Source organism: Equus asinus, unplaced genomic scaffold (genome assembly GCF_041296235.1).
Source record: "Equus asinus isolate D_3611 breed Donkey unplaced genomic scaffold, EquAss-T2T_v2 contig_193, whole genome shotgun sequence".
NCBI classification, from domain to species: Eukaryota; Metazoa; Chordata; class Mammalia; order Perissodactyla; family Equidae; genus Equus; species Equus asinus.
This window is the reverse complement of record NW_027224842.1, coordinates 328058-351041: the sequence shown is the minus strand read 5'-3', so window position 1 is coordinate 351041 and position 22984 is coordinate 328058. Positions and strand designations below refer to the sequence as shown.

The window sequence follows — 22984 nt, the reverse complement described above, 5'->3', positions numbered from 1 at the left end:
CAATACTCTTATTCAGTGGAGGAGTGAACATCGTAGAGAATCAACCTGCAGCTCTGTAATCATGTCTGGTTTGGGTGCAGAGGAGAAACCAAACTCCCAAGGGACAGGCCTGAGGGACAGCGTTATAGGAAGGCACAGTTTCACTTCACCCTAGTGAACCTGTGACAGTGTGTTAAGGTAAGGGAAATAACCAATTCATAGACTTTAACAGTGATGGCTATGATACAATTAATAATCTCTCCCTTTGAATAAGTCTTCTTACCAAAGAGCCAAGAATGCCTTGAAATCACTAACTCTGTTCTAAACCTTATGCAACTTGCTGTTTTATATGGTTTTTCAAAGTCATATGATATAAAAGTACTATCAGATACTCTCTAAAACCACAGTTCTTAACCTCTTATAGAGTAACAGACCTCTCAGAGAGTATGTTATAAGAAAGTAGGGACCCTAGTATCCTAGAAAACTGAATCCACACACAAAAGATAAAATTTCAGAGGTTTTACAGATTGTGTGAAGCCCATCCATAGATGCTTTATGTGTTGCGGGGAGCCCAGGTTTAGGAATTTTGTTAATTAAATGATGCTTTAATTTATGTATTATCTAAGTCACATGTGGATTACGAGATTAATGAAAATGTATACATTTTATGTATACACGGAAAGACTGGAAATTTCCTTCAATAACTTTATTCTTCACAAAATATATAAATAAATAAAACAATTCAACTTCTAAAGTATTACCACATTCAGGAAGAAGGCAGTCTATCACCATTCTAAATGACTGGAATGCCTCAATTTCTAATGGCAAAGTGCAAACTGAATTGAAATTAAGTTGGACTGTGACATCATTGCCAGGGATAGAAAAATAAAGTAACAAATACAGTCATTTCTAAATAAGGAACACTAGGCCCCTAGAAAAGTGACAGCAGAGTTTACTGAGTCTTGCACTCGGGCACAGCTTGTCCTGAGGAGGCGTGCCAAGGGCCTGGCTGAGGATCCACACTCTCTGCTCCAGCAGTTTGTTCTTCTGAGAAAAAAATGGAAAGCAAAAGTCATCTTATTAAAAAACACGTTTGGTTGCAACACAACATACAGCTTATATACAGTTTACCTTACAGCTGAGGTAATGTTTTCAAATTGATAACCCATTATGTTCTCCTGCTGTTCTTTAACATCTTTCAACGGCTTCCTCTAGCATGCTCCCAGGATGAAGTAAAAATTCCTCTCCACAACCCACAAAGTCCTGCGCATCTGGCTCTTCTCTCTCTGGCTTCACCGACTTCACCCAGAGGAACCTGTGTGCACTGCGCTCTGGCCACACGTGGTTTTCCAACCCTTCCCCTGGTTACGGTCTCTCCCAGCTGGGCCGACCCTGTTCCCTCTGCCTGAATCGCCTTCCCCTCCCCTCTTTCTTAAGCTAACTCACCTTAACCTGTTAGATCTCAGTCCCCTTCTTCAAGGAAGACTTCCTTATGTTCCTAAAACAACCTATTAAAAACTCATAGGCTTTTGAACTCTAGAACTGTACCTTTTTTGACTACTTGATCACCGTCTATACCCACTAGACTGTGAACTCCAGGAAGGCAGGGGCCATATCTGGTTTGGTTATCAATGTACCATCAGGGTGCAATATGTGACACATAGGTGGAGACCAAAAATTTCTGTTCATTGAATGAATATGTAAATGATATAAGTCTATGATCTGGCTTGTGTAAAATGAATATAATGCTACTGGAAATACTGGCCCATTGAATTGATAAGAAGGTCTTTTGCAGTAAAAGTAGTTATGTTTGTAGGATGGTGTCTCTCTGTGTCCTCGAGAGCTGCTTGTCTATCTGAGGGAAAAGTTGAAGGTTCAGGAGGCAGAATAAGACTTCCCTCGGGGTAAAAAGTGATTTCACTTCAGTGCTGTGCTTTGGAGAAACTTCTCACAGAGACAGCAAATGACATCTCTGCAGTGCAGCTTCTCCATGACATCTTCTCTTGTCTAAACTTGCCCTTTGGGGCCACAGGTGACAAATGAGTTCCAACCGTTATCCCCGATCCCCAAGTAACCAGTATATTTACCCACCTGGGCGGAGGCCTAGACTTGAGTTATCAAAATAGCGAACTGGGTGAGGTGCTGGGAAAGACTTTGATCGGCCATCAAAAAACCAAGATTTCGGTGAGTCCTTTGGCACAGGATCTTGTAAATTCCGTTCCTTGCATTGAGAAGGCGTATGCTGTCTCTCTTGAGAAGCTGGTCCGGTCGCTTTAGGAGACTTTGGAGAATTCTCACAAGTCACTTCTTTGTGAGCTTCTCTTTTAAGAGTTCTCTCCTTCCACATTTTGACCTCATTGGAAAGATGATGATTATTGCTTAAATGTGGGGAAAAATAAAAGAGACTGTAAGACTGCTCAATTCCAGAAATATATTCATATTTACATAAAATTTTTTTTCTTAATTGTGGTAAAATATATGTGACATATAATTTACCATTTTATCATATTTACATTTTAATTTCAACCTAATGCTTCCTAAGTTTGGATTATTTCCACAGTTCAGAAAATGAAATGAGGTCAATATAAATTGAAAAATTGTACTAAATCTCCGTGATCACAGAATCTTGAAAAGTATGATATTAGGTTTCAAATGAATCAGTGATGTCGTCCAGCATGGTTTATCTACTGATACTCTGTGGCAATAATTTGATAAGTTAGTCTTCTGGATGGATGAATCTTTAATGTACCTTTGTTATTTTAAAAGATATATTACACTGTGCTTTTCTGGATTACTTATAGTGTTGCTTCCCACAGGAAATGCTGCCTGCATTTATTCACTCCTTCAGAGAAGCCTGGGAAGCAATCCTAGGCCCTGCTCTCCTTTCTTTGATCAGTCAGCCAAGTGTGTTGATACAACCTCACACTTTTGGGTTCCCCCCCATTCTGCTCTAGCAGCTAGAGACGCCGTATGAGCTCATTAGGCCCCAGCTTAAAATCCTCCAGTGGTGGTAATCCTCCCGTTACATTTAGGAGACCACCCCAGCTGCCTCAGAATGACCTGCAATGTGTAATCTGGACCAGTGGCCTCTGGCATCGCATCTTGCACTTACTCTGCCTCATTCTGTATGCTCTGGCCACACTGCATGTCTTTCTGTTCCACTTTCCTCTTTGACTCAAAGCCTGTGCACATGCTGTTCCCTCAGCCTAGAAGGCTTAGCCATCTCTACTGTCATCAAGCCTAACTGCTACTCATTTTCAGATCTACTCTTACATATTAGTTTCTTGATCACCGCCCCTCCCCACATCTAGATAAGGTCTGATCCCTCTGTTGGACCCTTTCATAATGTCCTGTTTGCTTTTTTTGTTGTTTAATAGCCTCACACAGAACAGTAGCTATTTGCATATTTATTTAATGCCTATTTTTCTTCTATTGCATCATTAGTAAAGATTAGCACAAGATTCTAATCTTTGGTAGAAGCCAATTAATTAAATTTTTTACAACTGTTTATAAAGGTTAATGGGCTACAATAATGGACCTCAGGGATTCTCCTTTGAGTAAAGCCTCACTGACTTGGGCATATTTGTGGCATATTTAAGCTCCCCTCAAAGATCTTGGTTTACTTTTTGGTTCTTGGCTTAGTTAAAAACAGGCTTAGCTAAAATCAGTTGATGGGCCAGCCCTGTGGCCTAGTGGTTAAGTTCCGGGCACTCCACTTTGGCAGCCTGGGTTTGGTTCTCGAGTGTGGACCCACATCACTCTGTTAGTGGCCATGCTGTGCTGGCAGCCCACATACTAAAAATAGAGGAAGATTGGCATGTTAGCTCAGGGCGAATCTTCCTCAGGAAAAAAAAAAGGTCAGTTGATGGATAGCAAACCTCTGGAATGGTGCTACCATATTCTCATTCCTTTTAAAAAAGACACATTACATGAGCTCTAAAAATTACTTCCCCTATATGTGTGAGGGGTTGCCCACTGCAAAAAATATATATGCATGTGTAGGCATCATCCTCTCCCACACGTACCACCATAAGCATAATTCCTGTATCAGGTAAGCAGATCTTACCTTAACAGTTCATTCCATTGCTTTGTTAACTGTTCATTTTGCTGCTTTAACTTAGAAATTTCCTTTTCTAGCCGTATATATTCACTTTTCAAAATAAGAGCTCTTGTGCTTTGTACAATGCCGCTGCCACCCCCACAGGTTAAGGGTTTCCTTGAAGGCTGAGAATCAGTATGTTCTGATATCACTGTGGGAGGCAAACACACAGGCAGGTGATAATTTTAATTATCTCCAAAGTTCACAATAAAGGAAACATTAGTAAGTTCAATAAATCACTATAAAAAACAAAACATCTCAGCACCATCTCCCTGAACGTCATCCTTGACTTCCTCCTCTTCCCTCACCTCCTATGCCAATTCCATCATGGATTCTAAGTATCTGCGGAACCCCTGCTTCTCTCCACCCACTACCTCCACCACCACCACCTGCTCGGATCACTCACGGTGACGGCAGCAGTCGGAGCTGCCCTTCACTGTCTACTCTCGACGCCAGTGGGGTCCCCTGGAGGGCTGCTTCCACCACACAGCGTGTGTGGGGTCCACCCCAAGGCAGTCAATGTGCTCCCAATACTCAACACGTATTTGTTAACTAAATAAACCTTAGACTGCTATTAAAGAATATACTATTCAGTATTTTACACCATATGTGTACAAGTAATGTAAAGAACTGTTTTGTAAATTTTAGGTAAAATTGCATAAAAGTGTGAGGTGCTTAGAAAGTGGAATGATCCACTGGGTCACTGACTGTTTACAAGGGAGGGGCAAGATGAGTGTGGGGAAGACACTCAATGTCCATTTCCTTTTGAATTATTCTGAATTCAGGTATAACACGTACCTGAAAGTCACAAATTAGAAGGAATCATCCTGACCCTTCTCTAACAACAAAAGTTCTATTTTTACCCCTTGAAGTTTTCCAGGTAGGAGCTGCAATTATCCTGCAATGGACACTAGGGCAGTTCAAACTAAACAAGCACCAGACAATGCGTGGACAATAATACACACAAACATCATCTTGCATTTGCCTGACATTTAGAATTTTCAGTGTGCTTTCACACACAACTTTTAGCCTGATCCTTACAAGTCTATATCCAATCTAGAAGGTCAGGCGTTCTCCTCATGATTTCACAGGCTGCTAAGTGAGGGCAGTCAGCTTAGAGAACTGTTCGTGACGTTATTTCGATGCTGGACCCACTACACAAAGCTGCCCCAAGTACTGTTCAGCATTCTCTCTTTTCAAATGAAACATAAGAGACAGAAATATGGGAAAAGATACAGTTTGAGGAATGTATATGCAGAAATTTGATGATTAGATTTGAAAACTGTATCTAAGATAAGTTTCAAAGAGTTTGCCAGTAAGCATCAAGTCTGTATTTTCAGTACCAACAACAAGTAGGATAATATTTACTGTATACTGACTATGTTTTTACAGTGCACATGGTTAAAATCTATTAAGATATGCTTGTGTTTTATTGGGAAGGGTACGTCTACCTTGACAGGTAAGTCATTCTTGTATACTACTGAAGGTATCTTCACTGATATGTAAAGATCTGATAGCGCACAGGTTACATTCATAGTTTTTAAGAATCTATAATGGATAAATAGTTGAGATTACAGGAAACTTAAGGAGGTATCACAGGATAAATATGATCTCAATGAATTCATTTTAAAAATAGTTCTTTATAAATTAGTGATTAACAGGTTTATTCTTGACTGTCATATATATAGTAGCAGTCTTCAAAATGTGTAAGTATACTGAGAAGTAAGATGGAAAAAGATCTGGAAATATCAGCATTTTCTACTTACTTGAAGTATCTTGGGCCTGCTGATTTCGTCTAAGATTTTCTCTCAATAGCCTTATAACTTCTTTTTGATGTTCTACAGTGGCTTTTGTACAAGTAATTCTATTAAGAATAACAACAGAAATATGTAAAAGGCCAGCAACTAATTTTTAATGGAAGAATAAACAGAACTGCTGTCAAGAATTTTCTGATAAGATACATCACATTGATATGATATGCATAAGCAGCAGTAGGTAAGCCCTCACGATACCCCCTGGTATCATGCACTTTATAGCCATAAATAACACCATCAAATTGGAAGTGTTCTGTTTGGCTGCAGGGGCAATTTTTTTTTAACATTGAGAAACCAATTCTTTTAAAATTTCTGAAAGCCCAATAGGTATCATTAACTGGATATTGAGCAAAATTACATTCAGGGGCACCATAAAACAAATAATTGGGTTGTTATCATGAGGTCCTAGAAACCTCTTGAAGGTACAACAATTACCAAAGCGTAAAACCAAAAGCACCTTCCTGTATACACTGTAAGGAAAGCACACTCGACTGCAGCTCTGATCTGAGGTGACACAGTCAGAGGTCACAGTCTGCTCATTGCACCCAGGAGAAAAAGACATTCTGTTAATTATTTGCTTGAGTGTTAATTGGCAATGCTAAATTATGAGACTTTCTGCCTTTCTTAGAGACTGAAAGTATCTGCTGATTCTATTCTATATAAAATTGCTTTGCATTTATTTAAAAAAATTTTTTTCTTTTGAGGAAGATTAGCCCTGAGCTAACATCTGCCACCAATCCTCTTTTTGCTGAGGAGGACTGGCCCTGAGCTAACATCGGTGCCCATCTTCCTCTACTTTATATGTGGGATGCCTACCACAGCATGGCTTGACAGGTGATGTGTAGGTCCACACCTAGGATGGTGAACCCTGGGCCACCGAAGTGGAATGTGCAAACTTAACCACCGTGCCGCTGGGCTGGCCACTAAAATTGCCTTTTTAATGATGCTCCACTAAAACCAACAGTCCTATCAATAGAAGGCTGGTTAGAATGCATGAAGATTCAGAGTGCGACTTTTTGGGCAAAATTAGATATCATCATTAAACATTTATTAAACATTTACAGGAAGAATAAAAAGTGTGAGGAGTCAGAGGTGACATATTAATAAGTGGCAACATTATATTTCTAATTCAGTTTCCTTGACTCTCTGTTTAATGTTCTTTTCATTATGCTATACCACAAAGAACTTTAGGCATGCTATTGTATATGGTACTATACATAAATAAATCAATAAAAAGGGAATATGCTCTTGGGCACTAAGTACTACAATTTAAAAGGAAATAAAACCTTACACAAAAATACAATAGGAAGAACAAATGAAATTAAGAGAACCAACAGAAACCTTAGACAAACTGCTAAAAACACACACACGTTCTTAATATTCACTTTCAAACAAAAAAGGCCATTTTTAAGCTGTTCCTATATGATTGAACAAGAAGTATCCAAAGACATAGTATGTCAGTAATTGATCAGAATTGTGCTTGTTTTCAAAACCTTTGCATACATAATGAGAATTTAATAACTTTAAAATCTGTAGATGTTTGTATTTATTTTATAAAAAGCAATAACAATATCTTAATATATTTTAAATTTATACAGTTTAGAAAGGAAATTTAAGCTACTAAAGTCATATTCAATTAAGACAAAGACATACTCCTTTTCAAACTCCTTGGCATTTCTCATCTTCTCTAGGTCTATTTTCACCAGCTTTGTTTTGAGCTCTTCAATTTCTTCTTTATAGGGCTTAGCTCCTAAAGCAACTTTGTCCTAAAGGTTTTAGAGAAAAGAGAAATAAAGTAATTTTAGAGCAGTTTCAAAGACTTGTTAACTACCTAATATAGTAGGAACATTTTAAAACAGCAAACTCCAAACATATGAAAAGGAGGAAAGGCACAAATTTTAACCCTAAAATGAGTAACAAATAGATATTTGATGTGAAGTACATGTGAAGCTATTGGAAGCTAATGTGTAATTAGAAAACCTATGACTTCTATTTCTTAAAACAAATATTTTTCCCAATTAAAAAACAATATACTTAAACAAAATGAAACAGAAAGGTTGAAACGAATGAAATGGGTAGATAAAGGTAAATCAGGAAAATAAGACGAGATGAACAGTAATATAAATATCAAAGTAGAACTGAATTCAAGGCACAAAATATTATATAACATTATTGGGGATATTCTGTACTCAAGGTTGGTTCAATCTAGCCATACATCTACTTCGACTCAGAAAAAAAATCAGTCATATATACATACAAACATATACAAAAATCTTTTTTAATAAATAGGTTTAACTTTTTAGAGCAATTTTAGGTTTATAGACAAATTGAGCAGAGTACATAGAGTCCCGGTAATACCCGTGTCCTCCCCTAGTTTCTCCTATTATTAACATCTTAGTGTGGTATGATTGTTACAAATGATGAGCCAATATCGATACATTATTAACTGACGTTCACAGTTTACATTAGAGTCTATTGTTTGCATTGTATAGTCCATGGGTTTTGACAAATGTATGACACGTGTTCATCATCACTGTATCATGCAGAATAGTTTCACTGCCCTAAAAATCTCCTGTGCTCCACTTATCCATCCCTCCACCCTCCCCCAGAACCCTTAGTAATCATTGATCTTTTCCTGTTCGCCTAGTTTTGCCTCTTCCAGAATGTCATACAGTATGCAGTGTTTTTAGATGGGCTTTTTAAAATTAGCAATGTGCATTTAAGGTTCCTCCATGTCTTTTGTGGCTTGATGGCTCATTTCTTATTATTGCTGAATAAATCATTCATTTCTTTTATTGCTGTTACCACAGCCATACTATGGATTACTATTATATATTGAATACAAAAATAAACCCATCTAAATAGGGACCCAGAGAGCTCTTCATTCCTCTAGGCGTTACCCCCAGTGCCTATAAAAACATTTGCACACACACGTAGTTAGCAAAGACTAAAAAGATGCAAGCTTCCAAAGCTGAGATGCTCAGCTTAAGAGGGTTGCTGACTAGGTCAGATAAGCCCATTCTGGGAGGAGCCCAGTATTTGCTCAGTCATGGCACCAGTAAAATACCCTGGCTTTCTGGACCAGATGCTGATATCAGGGACTCCTTGAGCATATGACTGGCTGGAGTGGTGTCAGTTTTGTAAGAAACTGCCAAACTCTCTTCTAAAGTGGCTACTGTACCACTTGCATTCCCACCAGCAGTGAGCAAGAGCTCCTGGCCCCACTCCTTGCCAGCATTTAGTGTAGTCAGTGTTCCGGATTTTGGCCATTATATTTTGAGATACAGTGGATGTACAGTGGTATCTCATTGTTTTTTAATTTGCAATTTTCTAATGACATATGATGTGGAGCATCTTTTCATATGCTTATTTGCCATGTGTGTATCTTCTCTGGTGAAGTGTCTGTTCAGATCCATTGCCTATTTTTAAATCAGGCTGTTTGCTTTCTAATTATTGAGTTTTAAGAGTTCTTTGTATATTTTGGATAACAGTTCTTGAAAGATATGTGTTTTGCAAAGATTTTCTTCCAGTCTGTGGCTTGTCTTTCATAGGGCAAACATTTTTAATTTAAATGAAGTCCAGTTTATCAATTTTTTTCCTTCATAGATTATGCTTTTGGTGTTGTATGTAAAAAAATGTCAATGCCAAACCCAAGGTCACCTCGATTTTCTCCTACGTTATCTTCTAGGCATTTTCTAGTTTTGTGTTTTAGATTTAGGTTACAATCAATTGAGTTAATTTTTGTGAAAGGTGTCCAGTTGTTCAGCACCGCTAGTTGATAAGACTATCCTTTTCCATTGAATTGCCTTTGCTCTTTTGTCAAAGATGAACTGACTATATTTGTGTGTATATATTTCTGGGCTCTCTATTTTGTTCCATTGATCTATTCGTATACATTTTGATTTAAAAGTTCAAAGAACTCTAAAAATATTTATTCATTTATGACACCTAAAAGAAAATTTCAATATATTCTAAAAATGGAGAAATTGCAGTAATTTTTTTGCCACAATATAATGAAATAAATTAGTCATATATAACAGTTTTAAAACAATTCTTGAGTAAAAGAAATTGAAATTGGAAATACTCTCTTAGAAATGAAAGACAGTGAGAATTCCTTATTTCAAACACACGACGTGTGCCCAAGCTGCACTCAGAAGCGCTGACAGCCTTAAACATCCTCTAGCCGCCTGAGGAGTCTGAGCGCCTGTGTTCTCAGTGAACAGCACCTGCTCATCCTATTTTAGATGGAGTCTGCTGAGAAACTTTCTTTGCTCTACCAGAAAAAGAATTCCTTTGAGATTCTGATTTGAATTACATTAACTTTAGAAATTAATTTGGGAAAAACTGATGGTTGTACAGTATTTAGGTTACAACCTAGGAAATGGCATATTTCTTATTTTAAACCACATGCTCTCCTATATTTCCTTTTAGAGTTTTGTTGTTCTTTTCATATATGTTGCCTCATTTTTTGTTAAGGTTAGTCACTTGAGCATTTTATATTTTGTGCCAGTTATAAATAAGATCTTTTTTTCCCACTGTGCAGGATGTCCCTAAAGTACTAGCACAGTTTGAATTTTTAACAAATTTACTGCTACTTGATATAAATAATTTGTAAAGATACAACAGAGGAAATGTATCAAGATTTAAACAAAACTGTTAATGAGTCATTTGTTCAAATTACTTTCTTCTATATTCACTTAATAAACCCTACATTATATTGGACAGCTATATCCAGGTGAATTAAAATAGTGGTGAATAGGTTAAAAGTTAATATCTTTGCATTTTACTATGCCAAATCTCGAGTTAAATATACTGTTGCATTTTATAGAATATTTATATAAAATACAGAAACAGATTTTAAAAATTCAAACTGTATAAAGATTTTATGGATACCCTATACTTTGCTTTCTTTCCTCATGGATGCTGTACAATGGCATACTCTATTATATTATCTAAATGGTTACTTTTAGTATGCAGGAAAGATATTCCTCTCTCCATAGACACCTGTACCAATCTATACTGAGTGTGGAGAAATTTGTCGCTTACTCCCTCTTTCTTGAAACACTAGCTTCACTTATATGAAGAAACTGGAACCACTCTGTTGCCCAGACCCCCTTTTCTTTTTCACTCACTGGCTGCTCCATCTCAGTATCATTTGGTTACTCCACATCTCCTCTCCATTATGCTTATGCCCTCGTCCAGTCTCATGATTTTTATATGCTGATGATTCCCCAAACTTAAACCTCTCGCCTATATCTTGCTCAGACTCAGATATTCAATTGCCTAAGTCATATCTCAACTTGGGTGTCCCCAGTGGGCATTTCCAATTCAGCATGTCCAAAACTGAACTTTCCTGGTTTCAAACTTCCTCTTCTGGCAATCTTTCCCATTTCCGTATGTAGCAACTCTATCTTCTTGGCTGCTCAGGCCAAAAACTTTGGAATCATCTCTGACTCCAAGAAATACGAGAGGTACGTGTTTGGCTTTCTCTTTGATAAATTGAATCTAAATATTTTGCAAAAAAAAAAGAAATATGAGAGGAAGAGACATGTGCCACTTCTGGGCCAGAGCCTTTATGAGTACAGATTTTAAGACAATTTTTAGCTTCTCCATCTTGTCCCTTTTCTGTGAGCCTGAGCACGGACAGCTTACAACTGGGCTTTAACCATGCAGATGAAAACAGCACCAAGGAAGTGCTGGAGAAACAAGATGGGAGAAACGGGGGCCTCTGAATGACCATGTGGAAAGGAGCCACTTGCCAAGCTGGAACCCACACTTTTACGTGTGAAATAAGCTTCTGTTTTGTTTGAGCCATTGCATTTTGTGGTTCCCTTTGTTGTAGGAGCTGGCACGTCACTAACAAACACGCCTTCCTGGATTCTATTTTCAAAGGGCAGCCTTTAAAAATTTAAGTCAGACTATATCATTTTGCCAAAATCCTCTGATGACTTCCCATCTCATCCAGAATAAAACCCAAAGTGCTTACAAATAGCTTTCAAGATGCTTTATGATTTGGCTCTCTGCTACTTCTCACCTATTTCCCCTTCTATCCTTGCCCACGCTGCTCAGGAGACGCTGGCTTTCTTGCTGTTTCCTTGGATATCTCAACTACTTCTGTGTTGCGGCCTTCGCATTTGCTACTTCTTTTGCCTAGAAGGCCCTTCCCTACCAGACAGCTCACACCATCACTTCGTCATCTTAATTGTGCGGCTCTCCTCAACTCCCCTTACAAAATCACACTCCTACTCACACCCACTCTCACCCTGCACCTATATACCTCTGTCTGGCTTAATATTTTTCCATTGCACTTCTCACTGTTTAACAAACATATATACTTGTTTATTTTCTGACTTCATGAAGCAGAATGTAAGCCTCTTCAAGGAGGCTTTATTTTTTTTCCATTGCAGTACACATGGCATCTAGAACAATGACCAACACATAGTAGGTATTCAACAAATACTTGTTGAATGAATAAAAATGTGATCATTTAGTTATTTGAAGTATTAAAAAATTACTCTCAAAGATTTTAAAGCTTTACAGTTGATTTTCTTGGTTTTTAGCTATACTAACAATTTCTAAAAACAAAATTAAGATTATTTTCTCTTGCCTCTCTGTTTCATGTCTCATTGAAAGAACCAGAATTTTTAGAACAATGTTAAATAATGAAAAGAGTAGGCATTCTTGGCTTGTTTCTAATTTTGGAATCAAGAGAAGAGACACTGGAGCAGGAACAGTGAACAAAATGCCTATTAGGATCCGACCCAAGTAGCAGAAGAGTGAGAAGTAGCTGTGGCTCAGACGAGGAAGGAAGGCTGTGATGAAGGAGGGTGCGACTTGTGTAACGGCATTCAAGCTCAAAAACATTTCAACTCTGCTCTTTCTAGAGAAAACAGGTTAGATTAAGCCCATAGGCTACCAGGTGGGACTCAATAACAGGGGATTAAGTAGAAAAAAATATAATTTTAAAATGTACTTATCTAACAGAGTATTAAATATTTAGATAAGAAGCATATTTTTTTGAAAAATAAAAAGAAAGTCTCAACAAGAAAAAAACCAACAACTCAATTAAAAAGTGGGCAAAAGATCTGAACAGAGATTTCTGCAAAGAAGATATATGGGTGGCCAACAGGCTCATGAAAAGATGTTCAACATCATTAGCTATCAGGGAAATGCAAATCAAAACTACAAGGAGATATCACCTCACTCTGGTCAGAATGGCTATAATTAACAAGACAGGAAACAACAAGTGTTGGAGAGGATGTGGAGAGAAAGGAACCCTCAAACATTGCTGGTGGGAGTGCAAAGTGGTGAAGCCACTATGGAAAACAGTATGGAGACGCCTCAGAAAATTAAGAATAGATCTACCATATGATCCAGCTATCCCACTGCTGGGTATTTATCCAAAGAACTTGAAAACACAAAGGCATAAAAGATATATGCACCCCTATGTTCATCACATCATTATTCACAATAGCCAAGGCTTGTAAACAACCTAGGTGCCCATCAAGGGACGAATGGAAGATGTGGTATATATACACAATGGAATACTACTCAGCCATAAGAAATGATGAAATCTGGCCATTTGTGACAACATAGATGGACCTTGAGGGTATTATGCTAAGTGAAATAAGTCAGAGGGAGAAAGTCAAATACCATATGATCTCACTCATAAGTAGAAGATAAAAATGACAAACAAACACAGAGCAAGAGAGACTGGATTGGTGGTTACCAGAAGGGAAGGGAGGAGGGGGAAGGGCAAAAGGGGTGATTAGACACACGTGTGGTGATGGATAATTGGTCTTTGTGGGGTGAACATGATGTAATCTACACAGAATTCGAAATATATTATGATGTACACCTGAAAGTTATATAATGTTATAATCCAATGTTACTGCAATAATAAAAAATTAAAAAAAAAACATATTTATGAAAAAATGTTGCAATATACTACTAGAGATATACAAACATACATCCTCTACATTTTTGGCATTCAGAAATTAAAGTGAAAATAAAAAATTTCCTTACTTTGAAAAGTAAAAAAATTAAAAAAAATTAAAAAAATAAGATATATTTTAAACTGTCAAGAATATTTATGTTTTTTAAAAATAATTTTTACAGGAAGATGAAAACAATCATTATTTGGCATGAAAATAAACGTATGCATTTATTTATATTTATTATGCATAATTTATAAAATTATGCCTTTATTTATAAAATGAGTTTTAAGTTACCTGAAGTACTTGGATCATTTCTTTTGTTTTTTCAAGGCATTTATTTGATTCATTAACTTGTGATTGAAGTTTTGCTATTATATCATTAGTCATCTCAAGCTCTTTCTGCATCTTTATAATCTTGTCTTCCTTTTGCATGGCAGTTTCTTTAGCTTCACGTAGTGAAGTTTCCAGCTCTTGAATCTTCTATTAAAAAAAACACACATATATAAGGTGTGCCTTGAAGACAGAATCACAGTTTATATGAAACAAAGATCATATATAGGTATTAATCTTTCAGATTGCATCAACATAGGATAGATGGAGACTCCAAATGTCACTCAATTTATACATGTATTATTTTTTTCATTTAGAAGCTGATCATTTAGGACTAAAAGAGGCCCAGATTTTATATAAGGTTAGTACTTATTTTATTTACTAGTTAGCATGGTGCTAAGCATATTAAATAGGCACTTACATTTTAAATTAACACTACTTACAGAAAGTATATTTGTTAATTGACACTTTAGAGGAATACATGTAACATATCTTTCCCTTTATTTTTATTACCTAGTTTTTATGCTGAAAAATACAAGTATGTGGAAAAATCCAAAGGCATATAATTAAGATTAAGTTCCCCCATCTCAGAACCCCCACTGACTCTAAAGCGACGACTACTAAACTCTTTCAAGTGTATCCTTCTAGAAATTTTCTATATGTATCTACGCATGTGAATATACAGTTTACAAAAACAGTAAGTCACACACACAATAGTGTGTAAGAAGAAAGTTCACACAGAATAGCGTGAAAGAAGAAAGAGCCAAAGCAGGACTGCATTCGAACATGAAGAAGACAGATATGACTACAGAAGAACTATACAACTTTAATGTAGACCATGAAGACACTGAAATTGTTAAAGGTTTTGTTTCCCTTGGTTCAGTCATCAGTTTAAATGGAGACCGCAGCCAAGAAATCAAGAGAAGACTGTGACTCAGAAGGGCAGCGATGGAAGAATCAGGAAAGATCATCAACAGTAAGGGAGTATCATTAGAGACCAAGGCCAAGATTATCGACACCCTCGCATTCCCAATTACTATGTGTGGGTGCGAAAGCTGGACAGTGAAGAAGGCTGACAGGAAAAAATGGACTCATTTGAGATATGGTGTTGGAGGAGAGCTCTACAGATACCCTGGACTGCCAGAAAAATGAACAAGTGGGTCCAAGAGCAAATTAAGCCTGACCTATCTCTGGAGGCAAAAATTGTAAAACTGAGACTATCCTACCTTGGGGACATGATGAAAAGTAAAAGGCAGCAGGAAAAGAGGAAGACGAAATACGAGATGGCGTAATTCCAGAAAGGAAGCCATAGGCGTGAGTCTACAGGAGCTGAGTAGGGCTCTTGAGGACAGGATATTGGACATCACTCATTCATAGAGTTGCCAGGAATCAGAGCTGACTCTACAGCACATAACAACAATAAATATATACTTCTGGTTTTTTGTGGGTTTTTATTGCTGAGGAAGATGAGCCCTGAGCTAACTTCCTCTTTTTTTGCTTGAGGAAGATTAGCCCTGAGCTAATATCTATGTCAATCTTCCTCCATTTTATATGTGGATTGCTGCCACATCATGGCTGCCAATGAGTGGTGTAGGTCCGTGCCTGGGATCTGAACCATGAACTGGGCCGCCGAAGTAGAGCATGCAAACTTAACCACTATGCCATGGGGCTGGCCTCCTGCTTTTTAAAAAATTAAAAATTTTATTTTCACTTGATAATATATTTTCCAGATCTTTTCATTATCAACACATAGATCTCTCGCATTTTTGTTTTCATGGGTAAATATATCCTATTTCATGGAGGTACTATAAACTAGTTAACCTGTCACCTACTAATGAACATTTAGGTTATTTCCAGTTTTTTATAAGTACAAAAATATCTTAATTTGTTCATAATATAAGACTGTTCACATATACACACATGCAGGTTTTCCTGGAAAACGTTTCTTTTTGGTCCACCTGGAATTTACTTTTGTTTAATGAATGAGGTAGGAGTCCAGACTTATTCTTCTAAGATGGCTAGTTGGTTGTTCTGATTCAAACATTAAGCAGACTATCTTTCCCCCCTGAGTTGACTGCTCCTACTGTCATGCACTGAATTCTCCTACTTGTTTGGGTGGACTGCCCAACTCTCTGCCTGCCCCACTGCTCTACCTCCACATCACTGACCTGCTCTGTGCTACTCTGATTTGGCCTAATTATCAAACTAATAACATACGATTTATTATCTGATGGGGTATTTCCTGGGGTCATTGAAAATGGGATTTCCTTGTGCTTGTTTATCTTATTGCTTTGGAAGATGGGTTTCATATTTCCACTATTTTTACCTCTACAGCTGACTGAGGTCTGTAGTGATCAGCAAATCAATAAACTCTATATTAGTGATCTTCTAGTTTCCACTAGTAATAATTATTAAACTGGCAGTTGATGTTTTATTATAAATATTTATTTTGGTAAAAATGCTAAGTTGTAATTCACTCGGGTTCCCCACTAAGACGTGTGTGCTAACAAAATAAAACAGCGTGTTTGCTGTACAGATTCCCAAGTAAGGGCAGTTAATACAGTTATTGGATTATTCAAATAATGTACTGATTCTTGGGCACAGGTTAATCTGTATAAGAAATTTATTATACTTTTAGCCTCTTCCATTTTCGTTTTGATCACATTAACCAATATTAAAGACACTGATGATAATTAGAGAAAAGCTAAATTGCTCTTTCTCTCTAAACTAGTTTGGTACTATAGACATAGATTATAATTTAATAGAAAGTCACATGATTTAGAAAACTTATAATGTATGGTAATAACACCTTAAGTGGTATACATACCTATTAATCAAATTAAGGCATGAGTTACTTCTATTTTATAATTCAAAGGTAAGATCTTATGTAACATGTAGCTTTATAATTAGTTGAGTGAGCGCCCCAATAGAACTATATTTAAAAAACAAGTCCATCATGCATGTTCCCTAATACCTTCAATACTGTGATTTTGCTCTGAAATGTTACATATGATACATCTTTAACTCTACAATGAAGCTGCAAATTGAAAAACATCTTATAAGAAATCTCATACCTCTGTGGTTAGTTGTGTAGCTCTTGATGTGACATGAAGATTCTTATCGCCTTGTGTAGTAGGATTAACAAGGGCACCAGATGTTCGAGAGATCTTCAAAGTTTGATAGTTTTTCAACAGTTTTTCATTTTTCTCTTTCACTGATTTCAGGTCATGTTCCCATTCTTTGGTGATGGTCACATTTCTTTCCTCAAACTCTGTTGATTCATTCATTATAGCCTATTGAGTAGTAAAGACAACACTATAGCTTCTAAAATGAATTACGTATTAAAAAAACCACTATGGAAAATACTAGAGTTCTAGGACAAGGCATATGTTGAAATTCATTATTCAGAACATTCTAGAATAGTACTTTAAAAGAATGTGAACATTCTTTGTGGCTTGCACCAGTTCCTGACATTTCAGAAGATGCTGGATATTGATTATGAGAATAAAAGAAGAATAAGGACTAGAGAGGATTCATATTGATCTGCAAGATGATAATCTCATTCTATTAGATCAGCACTGACATATGAAGAGGAATCTGAAGAACTGGTCAGGTTAAAATCATTATGTATGTTATGACATATATAATGTCATATATAAACATTAACTGACATCTAATAGCAGAGCATACCCAGTAAACTTAATAACAATCTATTTTCCTCTTTCATTTCAAACCTCAGTGTTTATAAGGAAAAAAATTTACTGACTTTTCGTAATCTGAAAATCTTCTATTTCCGTGCAGGGAGTAACAGCCAATCCATACCCTCGTTACATCAAAGGCTGATTCACTCTGAAATTGCTTCTATCATCTTTTTACTTCCTATTCCTATGGGATGTACTTTTTGCTCTCATCATGAATGCCTTCTTGGCCTTACCTGTATCTTTCTTTGTGGCTTTATGGTAGTTCTGTGAGATGCGGATCCTAAATTAGTTGTGTTCTTGCTGGCACCCTGGACTCTCCTTGGTTCTGGACTACTGACCCCACACCACACCAAGTTATCAATTGCTATGCTCAGATGGTGGAAGAAGCCACATATCCATGCTGATCCACAGAGCAGAAATCTCTACTTTCTAACCACAAGTGAGCCCTCAATATTATGAGAAAAACACTGAATTATATGGAAATTATCTTATCCCAAACACTGGTTTTATGCTTTTCTTCATTGATTGTGGACCATTTTTTTTTATTTTAAAAGCTCATTTACTGTTTTGCTAGCTTGGGGTATTCGACAAATGGGATTCACTATCCACAGGAAAACCTTTTTTAAAAATGTTATCTACATTTCAATGTGATTTAAGTATAGTTTCCAGATGAAATTAAAGTGTCAGGAAAGAACTACCCAAACAAATGAAATATAAAACCAATCTTAGGAGCTATAATATTAATCTAGCTCCCTTTGCTCCAACTGCCTATATAACAAGCAACTTTCTGATTAATGACAATTTTACCAGGTGTATGAGGTAGAGATTACTTCAGAAAGCCGAATGAATCTTCTCATCAGTGGAAAGTAAAACAAATTAATAAAACTGATCTCAAGCAATCTTGGTTCATATGAATCTGTCCACAAGGGCTGGTCACCTTGGGAACAATGATACAAACCACATGTTTGAACCTCACAGTTGAAGGATCAGCACGTATGATAGCAACAGCACCGAGGTGAGAAGCACAAGGCCTCACTAATTAGTGGACTAGAGCTGTCTTTGGCTTGACCACAGGTGCTGCCCACAGCCCTGAAACAGGCTAGCATCTCACCTTGTTTGAGGATACTTGGGGGAAAAGGCTCGGGTCCTACGGAAGCGAGAAAGGACAGAGGAAAATGGCAAGATTTGAGGTTTCACCAGTGGAAATGGATTGTTATACTGCAACATTTTATTATCTTCTTTACAAGTTGATATATTTAATTACCTTAAGGAAGCAAAATGTGTTAGAGGAAGAACACATTTACAGTCACTCTTTTTCAAATAAAAAAATAAAGAAGCATATACAAATAAATGAAAGAAAATATACTTAAAATTAAGTTGCTCTAAGTCTTTTTAAGAATGAGGCAGAAAAATTAAAGCAAACAAAAAAAAAGAATGAGCACAAAAAAAGTACTACTTACAATTATCTTTTTATTATAAAAGATATTCACTTCACAAATCCTATCATTTTCTTTCTGGATGCCATTTTTAAGCTTTTCTATATCAAAATGAGTATTCAACCACTCTTCCAAAAACTGGGTCATTTCTTTCCTATTACTCAGTACTTGTTGAAATTCCATCTTTACGCTGTGGAAGTCACATTCCGAAAAATCTTTGAGAATTTCCTGTGTGAAAAATAAGCATTGAATCTCCTGAATCTTAGGAAAGTTTTTATCTAAATATCAGACAAATATCATAAAAAGGGGAAAATAACCTTACTGAACTTTCACTTCTAATATTTTGAAGTAAACATAATTCTAATTTATCCTCATTATATTAGAAATATAATTCTAATTTAAATAATAAAATTTTGGCAGTATAGGCTATGTAACAGAGGCACATCTACAAATTCTGCCTTTTGGCATTTTTAAAACCTGTTCGAAACTATGAATCTGTGACAGTGTCTGAAGTGCTTCTGGATGCAGCTTTTCTGTGCATACAGCAGGCCTTGCATGCATACTGGGAACTGCAGGGGCCTCACACTGCTGGGTGAGAGCAGGACACTCCATGTGGGGTTGCTACAATACAAATGTCTGTGACTCCCAGTCACAGATCTAGGAAGTTTTAGAAGGCATTTGGAAACTTATTCTGGCCTTCCAAGAAATCCTACTTGCTGATATTAAGTCTACTTTTCTATATCTGTGTAGTTCTGAAAGGAGGCTAGTCTATGACTTGGCACTCTTTACATCTGGCCAGCTGTCATCCTGCAACCTATTTTTTTTCTCCCCAAAGCCCCAGTAGTACATAGTTGTATATCCTAGTTCTAGGTCCTTCTGGTTCTTCTCTGTGGGACACTGCCACAGCATGGCCTGACGAGCAGTGCCAGGTCCACGCCTAGGATCTGAATCAGCGAACCCCAGGCTGCCAAAGCAGAGCACAGGAACCCACTTGCTACGCCACCAGGCTGGCCCCTCTGCAAGCTGTTTTTAATTTCATAAATGAAAATGACTCTAAGCACATGAAGAGGTACCTTTCTATTTGATAAAAAGACTTAAAATCTAATTAAATCCATTTTAAATAAATCATACCTCAATATGTAGATCCATTTTCTGGCTCAACTGGAGGTCCCCTAATTCTCTGGATGGTACATCATCATCTTGTTGAAGATGCTGCATTTTACTTAGCAGTTCATTTTGCTTTTCCACTTCATCAATAAAAACCATTTCAAGTTTACTGATGGATTCATGTTGTTCTTCCTTTATCTTTGTAACATGGCTTAACACATACTTGCAGGAAAACATGAAACAAATTGGGAAATGAAACTTTTATCACGTTTAGAGGAAGTTCTAAACTCTCAAGACTAAGAGGTGGGGCGGCTTGTCTTGTTTGTCTCTATCCTCTGAGGAGTGAGGAAGAAGGGAAGAACCTCTCTCTATTCCCAAGTTTCTACTCTCAGCGTCTTCGGAGAGTGACTTCCAGACCTCTAGTTTCTTATTTCTGACTTCCTTCTGGAGCTACCTCAGGGATGTCCTACAGTTACCTCAGATTCAATATGTTTACAATGTAACATGATGCCTTTCCCTATAAACCCACCTTTTTCTATTGCCTCCTTTTGGTTAATTATATCACGCAGTTTTCCCAGTGAGATTCATTTCAACATCCTCTCCTGCCTATGTCAGCTGGGTGGCCAACGTGAGTGTGCCCTGCCTCAGGACTTACCTGTCAAGTGTGGCTTAAAGGGGACAAGAATTTGAATGCCCTGGTTCTATGGACCTCATGAATAAGTTCTGGATATCTGATTGTTAGGCTTTTGAAGACTATTAGAGCCTGAGGGGCAATCTACCTAGGTAGGGAAGATACCGCTTCCTACTTCCTCAACTTCCACCATTCCTTAACAATTTACAATCTGGCCTCTTTCCTAACCACTCAACTAAAACTGCTCTGACAAAGGTCACCAGTAAGCTCTATTGTCAACAATTGAGGGGATCTCTTCATTCATGTTCTGGCTGTCTGAAGCATCTGCCACTCTTGACCACTTCATCTTGGACACACTCTCCTCCACTGACTTGACCAATGGCACTTTTGCTCAGTTCTCTCTTATCTCTCTGACTTTTCCAACCTCAAACTCATGTGTTGCTCTCTTTTCTGCTACTGCCTCTTGAGAACTGATCTTTTCCAGAGTTCTCTTTTATCTTCACTCTATTATGCTTCTGGGTGGCCTCATTCACACCTGTTGTACTATCTATCACCAAATGCTGATGGATCCCACATCTTTATCTGTGGTCCTGATTTTTCTCCTGACAAACCTCAGATTCACAACTAAAAGCCTACTTGGTTTCTCTTCCTGGATGTTCCATTATAGGTATTTCTATCTCAAAACATCTCAAATTAAACACCAGATCTCTCCTCCTGCCTCACCTGCCTTCTCCCTTTCGTTTTTTCTTTCTATCAGTTAATGGCACCACTATCCACAAACCCGGCTAAGCCCAAATCCTGGGGCTCAGTCTGAACTTCCCTCCCCTCCCTCCACTGTCAAGCACATGGACCTACTATTGTAAACTGCCAAATATTTCTTTAACTTCTTTCATCCTTTCCATCCCTATGAATCCTTCCCCCATAGTACTGTCACCCATCACATCTCATCAGGACAATTGTAACTGCCTCTTGTCTCTTCTCTCTGCCACCAGGCTTATCATCCCCTGCAGACTCATTTCTTCTTTGTCTGTAGTGAAGTCTCTACAATGGCAACCCGATCACATTACTGCCACCACTTAAAATAACTGTCCAGTGACCCCTCCTCATCTCTAAAATGAACTCTAAGCTTTACTGCTTGAGCCCAGCTTCCAGTCCAGTCTTGTCTTCAACTTGTTCTCCAGGACATTGTCCACTACTGCACTTCTCACCTGTTCAAATGTCTGCCTCACCCACTGGACTAGGAGAGATTTAGCGGTTGCTCATCTCTGTCTCCCCAGCACCCTGACACATTGTTAAGGCCAAAGGCAGAGCTCAGGTTTTGTTGAATGAGCAGGTCCTAGATGCACTGAGGATCCTGCACATGCTATTCTCAGACCCATGCCATCTTTAATTCAGTAGCAAATGTACTAATTAGCAAATACACCAACTCCCAAAGCAGGACTTAAATATACTGGTTTGTAACTGAAATTAATGGCAATATTTACAAAGATATTACTAAAACAGGTGGTACCTTGAGTTTCTTCATGACTCTGTGGAACTCCATGGAACATCTGTGGTTGGCAGTGAGAAGTTTCTGAATCTGTCTGGTTTGTGGATGTGGAAGTGAGAGGTTTGCTTTTACTCTAATTGAAAGCTCTCTTTGGGTTTCAATTTCCCTCTCCAAGTCAAGGCAGAGTCCATTTAAGCACTCATAATGACTATCCATCTCTGTGTATCTCTTCAGAAGCTCCTAAAGGCAGTGAGAATTCATTCAATTTAATAATTCATTCTACTTTAACAATAAGTAGTCCTAGCTCTGGAATTGTAACAAAATTTATGCTTTAACACTTTCTATAGGGCAGAAATAAATTGAGACTTTTGTGTATAAAAAACAAAGAGAAAATGTTATTGTCGATTTTGGATTATAGAAATAATTATAATCATTGTGGAAATTTAAGAAGTTTAAACTGT

At 37.4% G+C, this 22984-nt stretch overlaps 1 protein-coding gene across 1 annotated transcript in view; it reads right to left on the bottom strand.

Annotated features, from left to right (window-relative positions):
- Positions 1–670: 670 nt before the first annotated feature.
- The window catches only part of LOC139043178 (centromere-associated protein E-like), a 34678-nt gene continuing 12364 nt past the window's right edge, over positions 671–22984 (bottom strand). The window contains exons 4-13 of the mRNA XM_070503461.1: positions 22545–22763; positions 20428–20625; positions 19321–19524; positions 17234–17452; positions 14124–14309; positions 7546–7658; positions 5845–5942; positions 4046–4229; positions 2071–2357; positions 671–1026 (exon numbers count right to left, since the gene is read on the bottom strand). Coding sequence (XP_070359562.1) covers positions 932–1026; positions 2071–2357; positions 4046–4229; positions 5845–5942; positions 7546–7658; positions 14124–14309; positions 17234–17452; positions 19321–19524; positions 20428–20625; positions 22545–22763 — 1803 coding nt within the window. The 3' untranslated portion in view covers positions 671–931. The remainder of the gene's footprint in view (positions 1027–2070; positions 2358–4045; positions 4230–5844; positions 5943–7545; positions 7659–14123; positions 14310–17233; positions 17453–19320; positions 19525–20427; positions 20626–22544; positions 22764–22984) is intronic.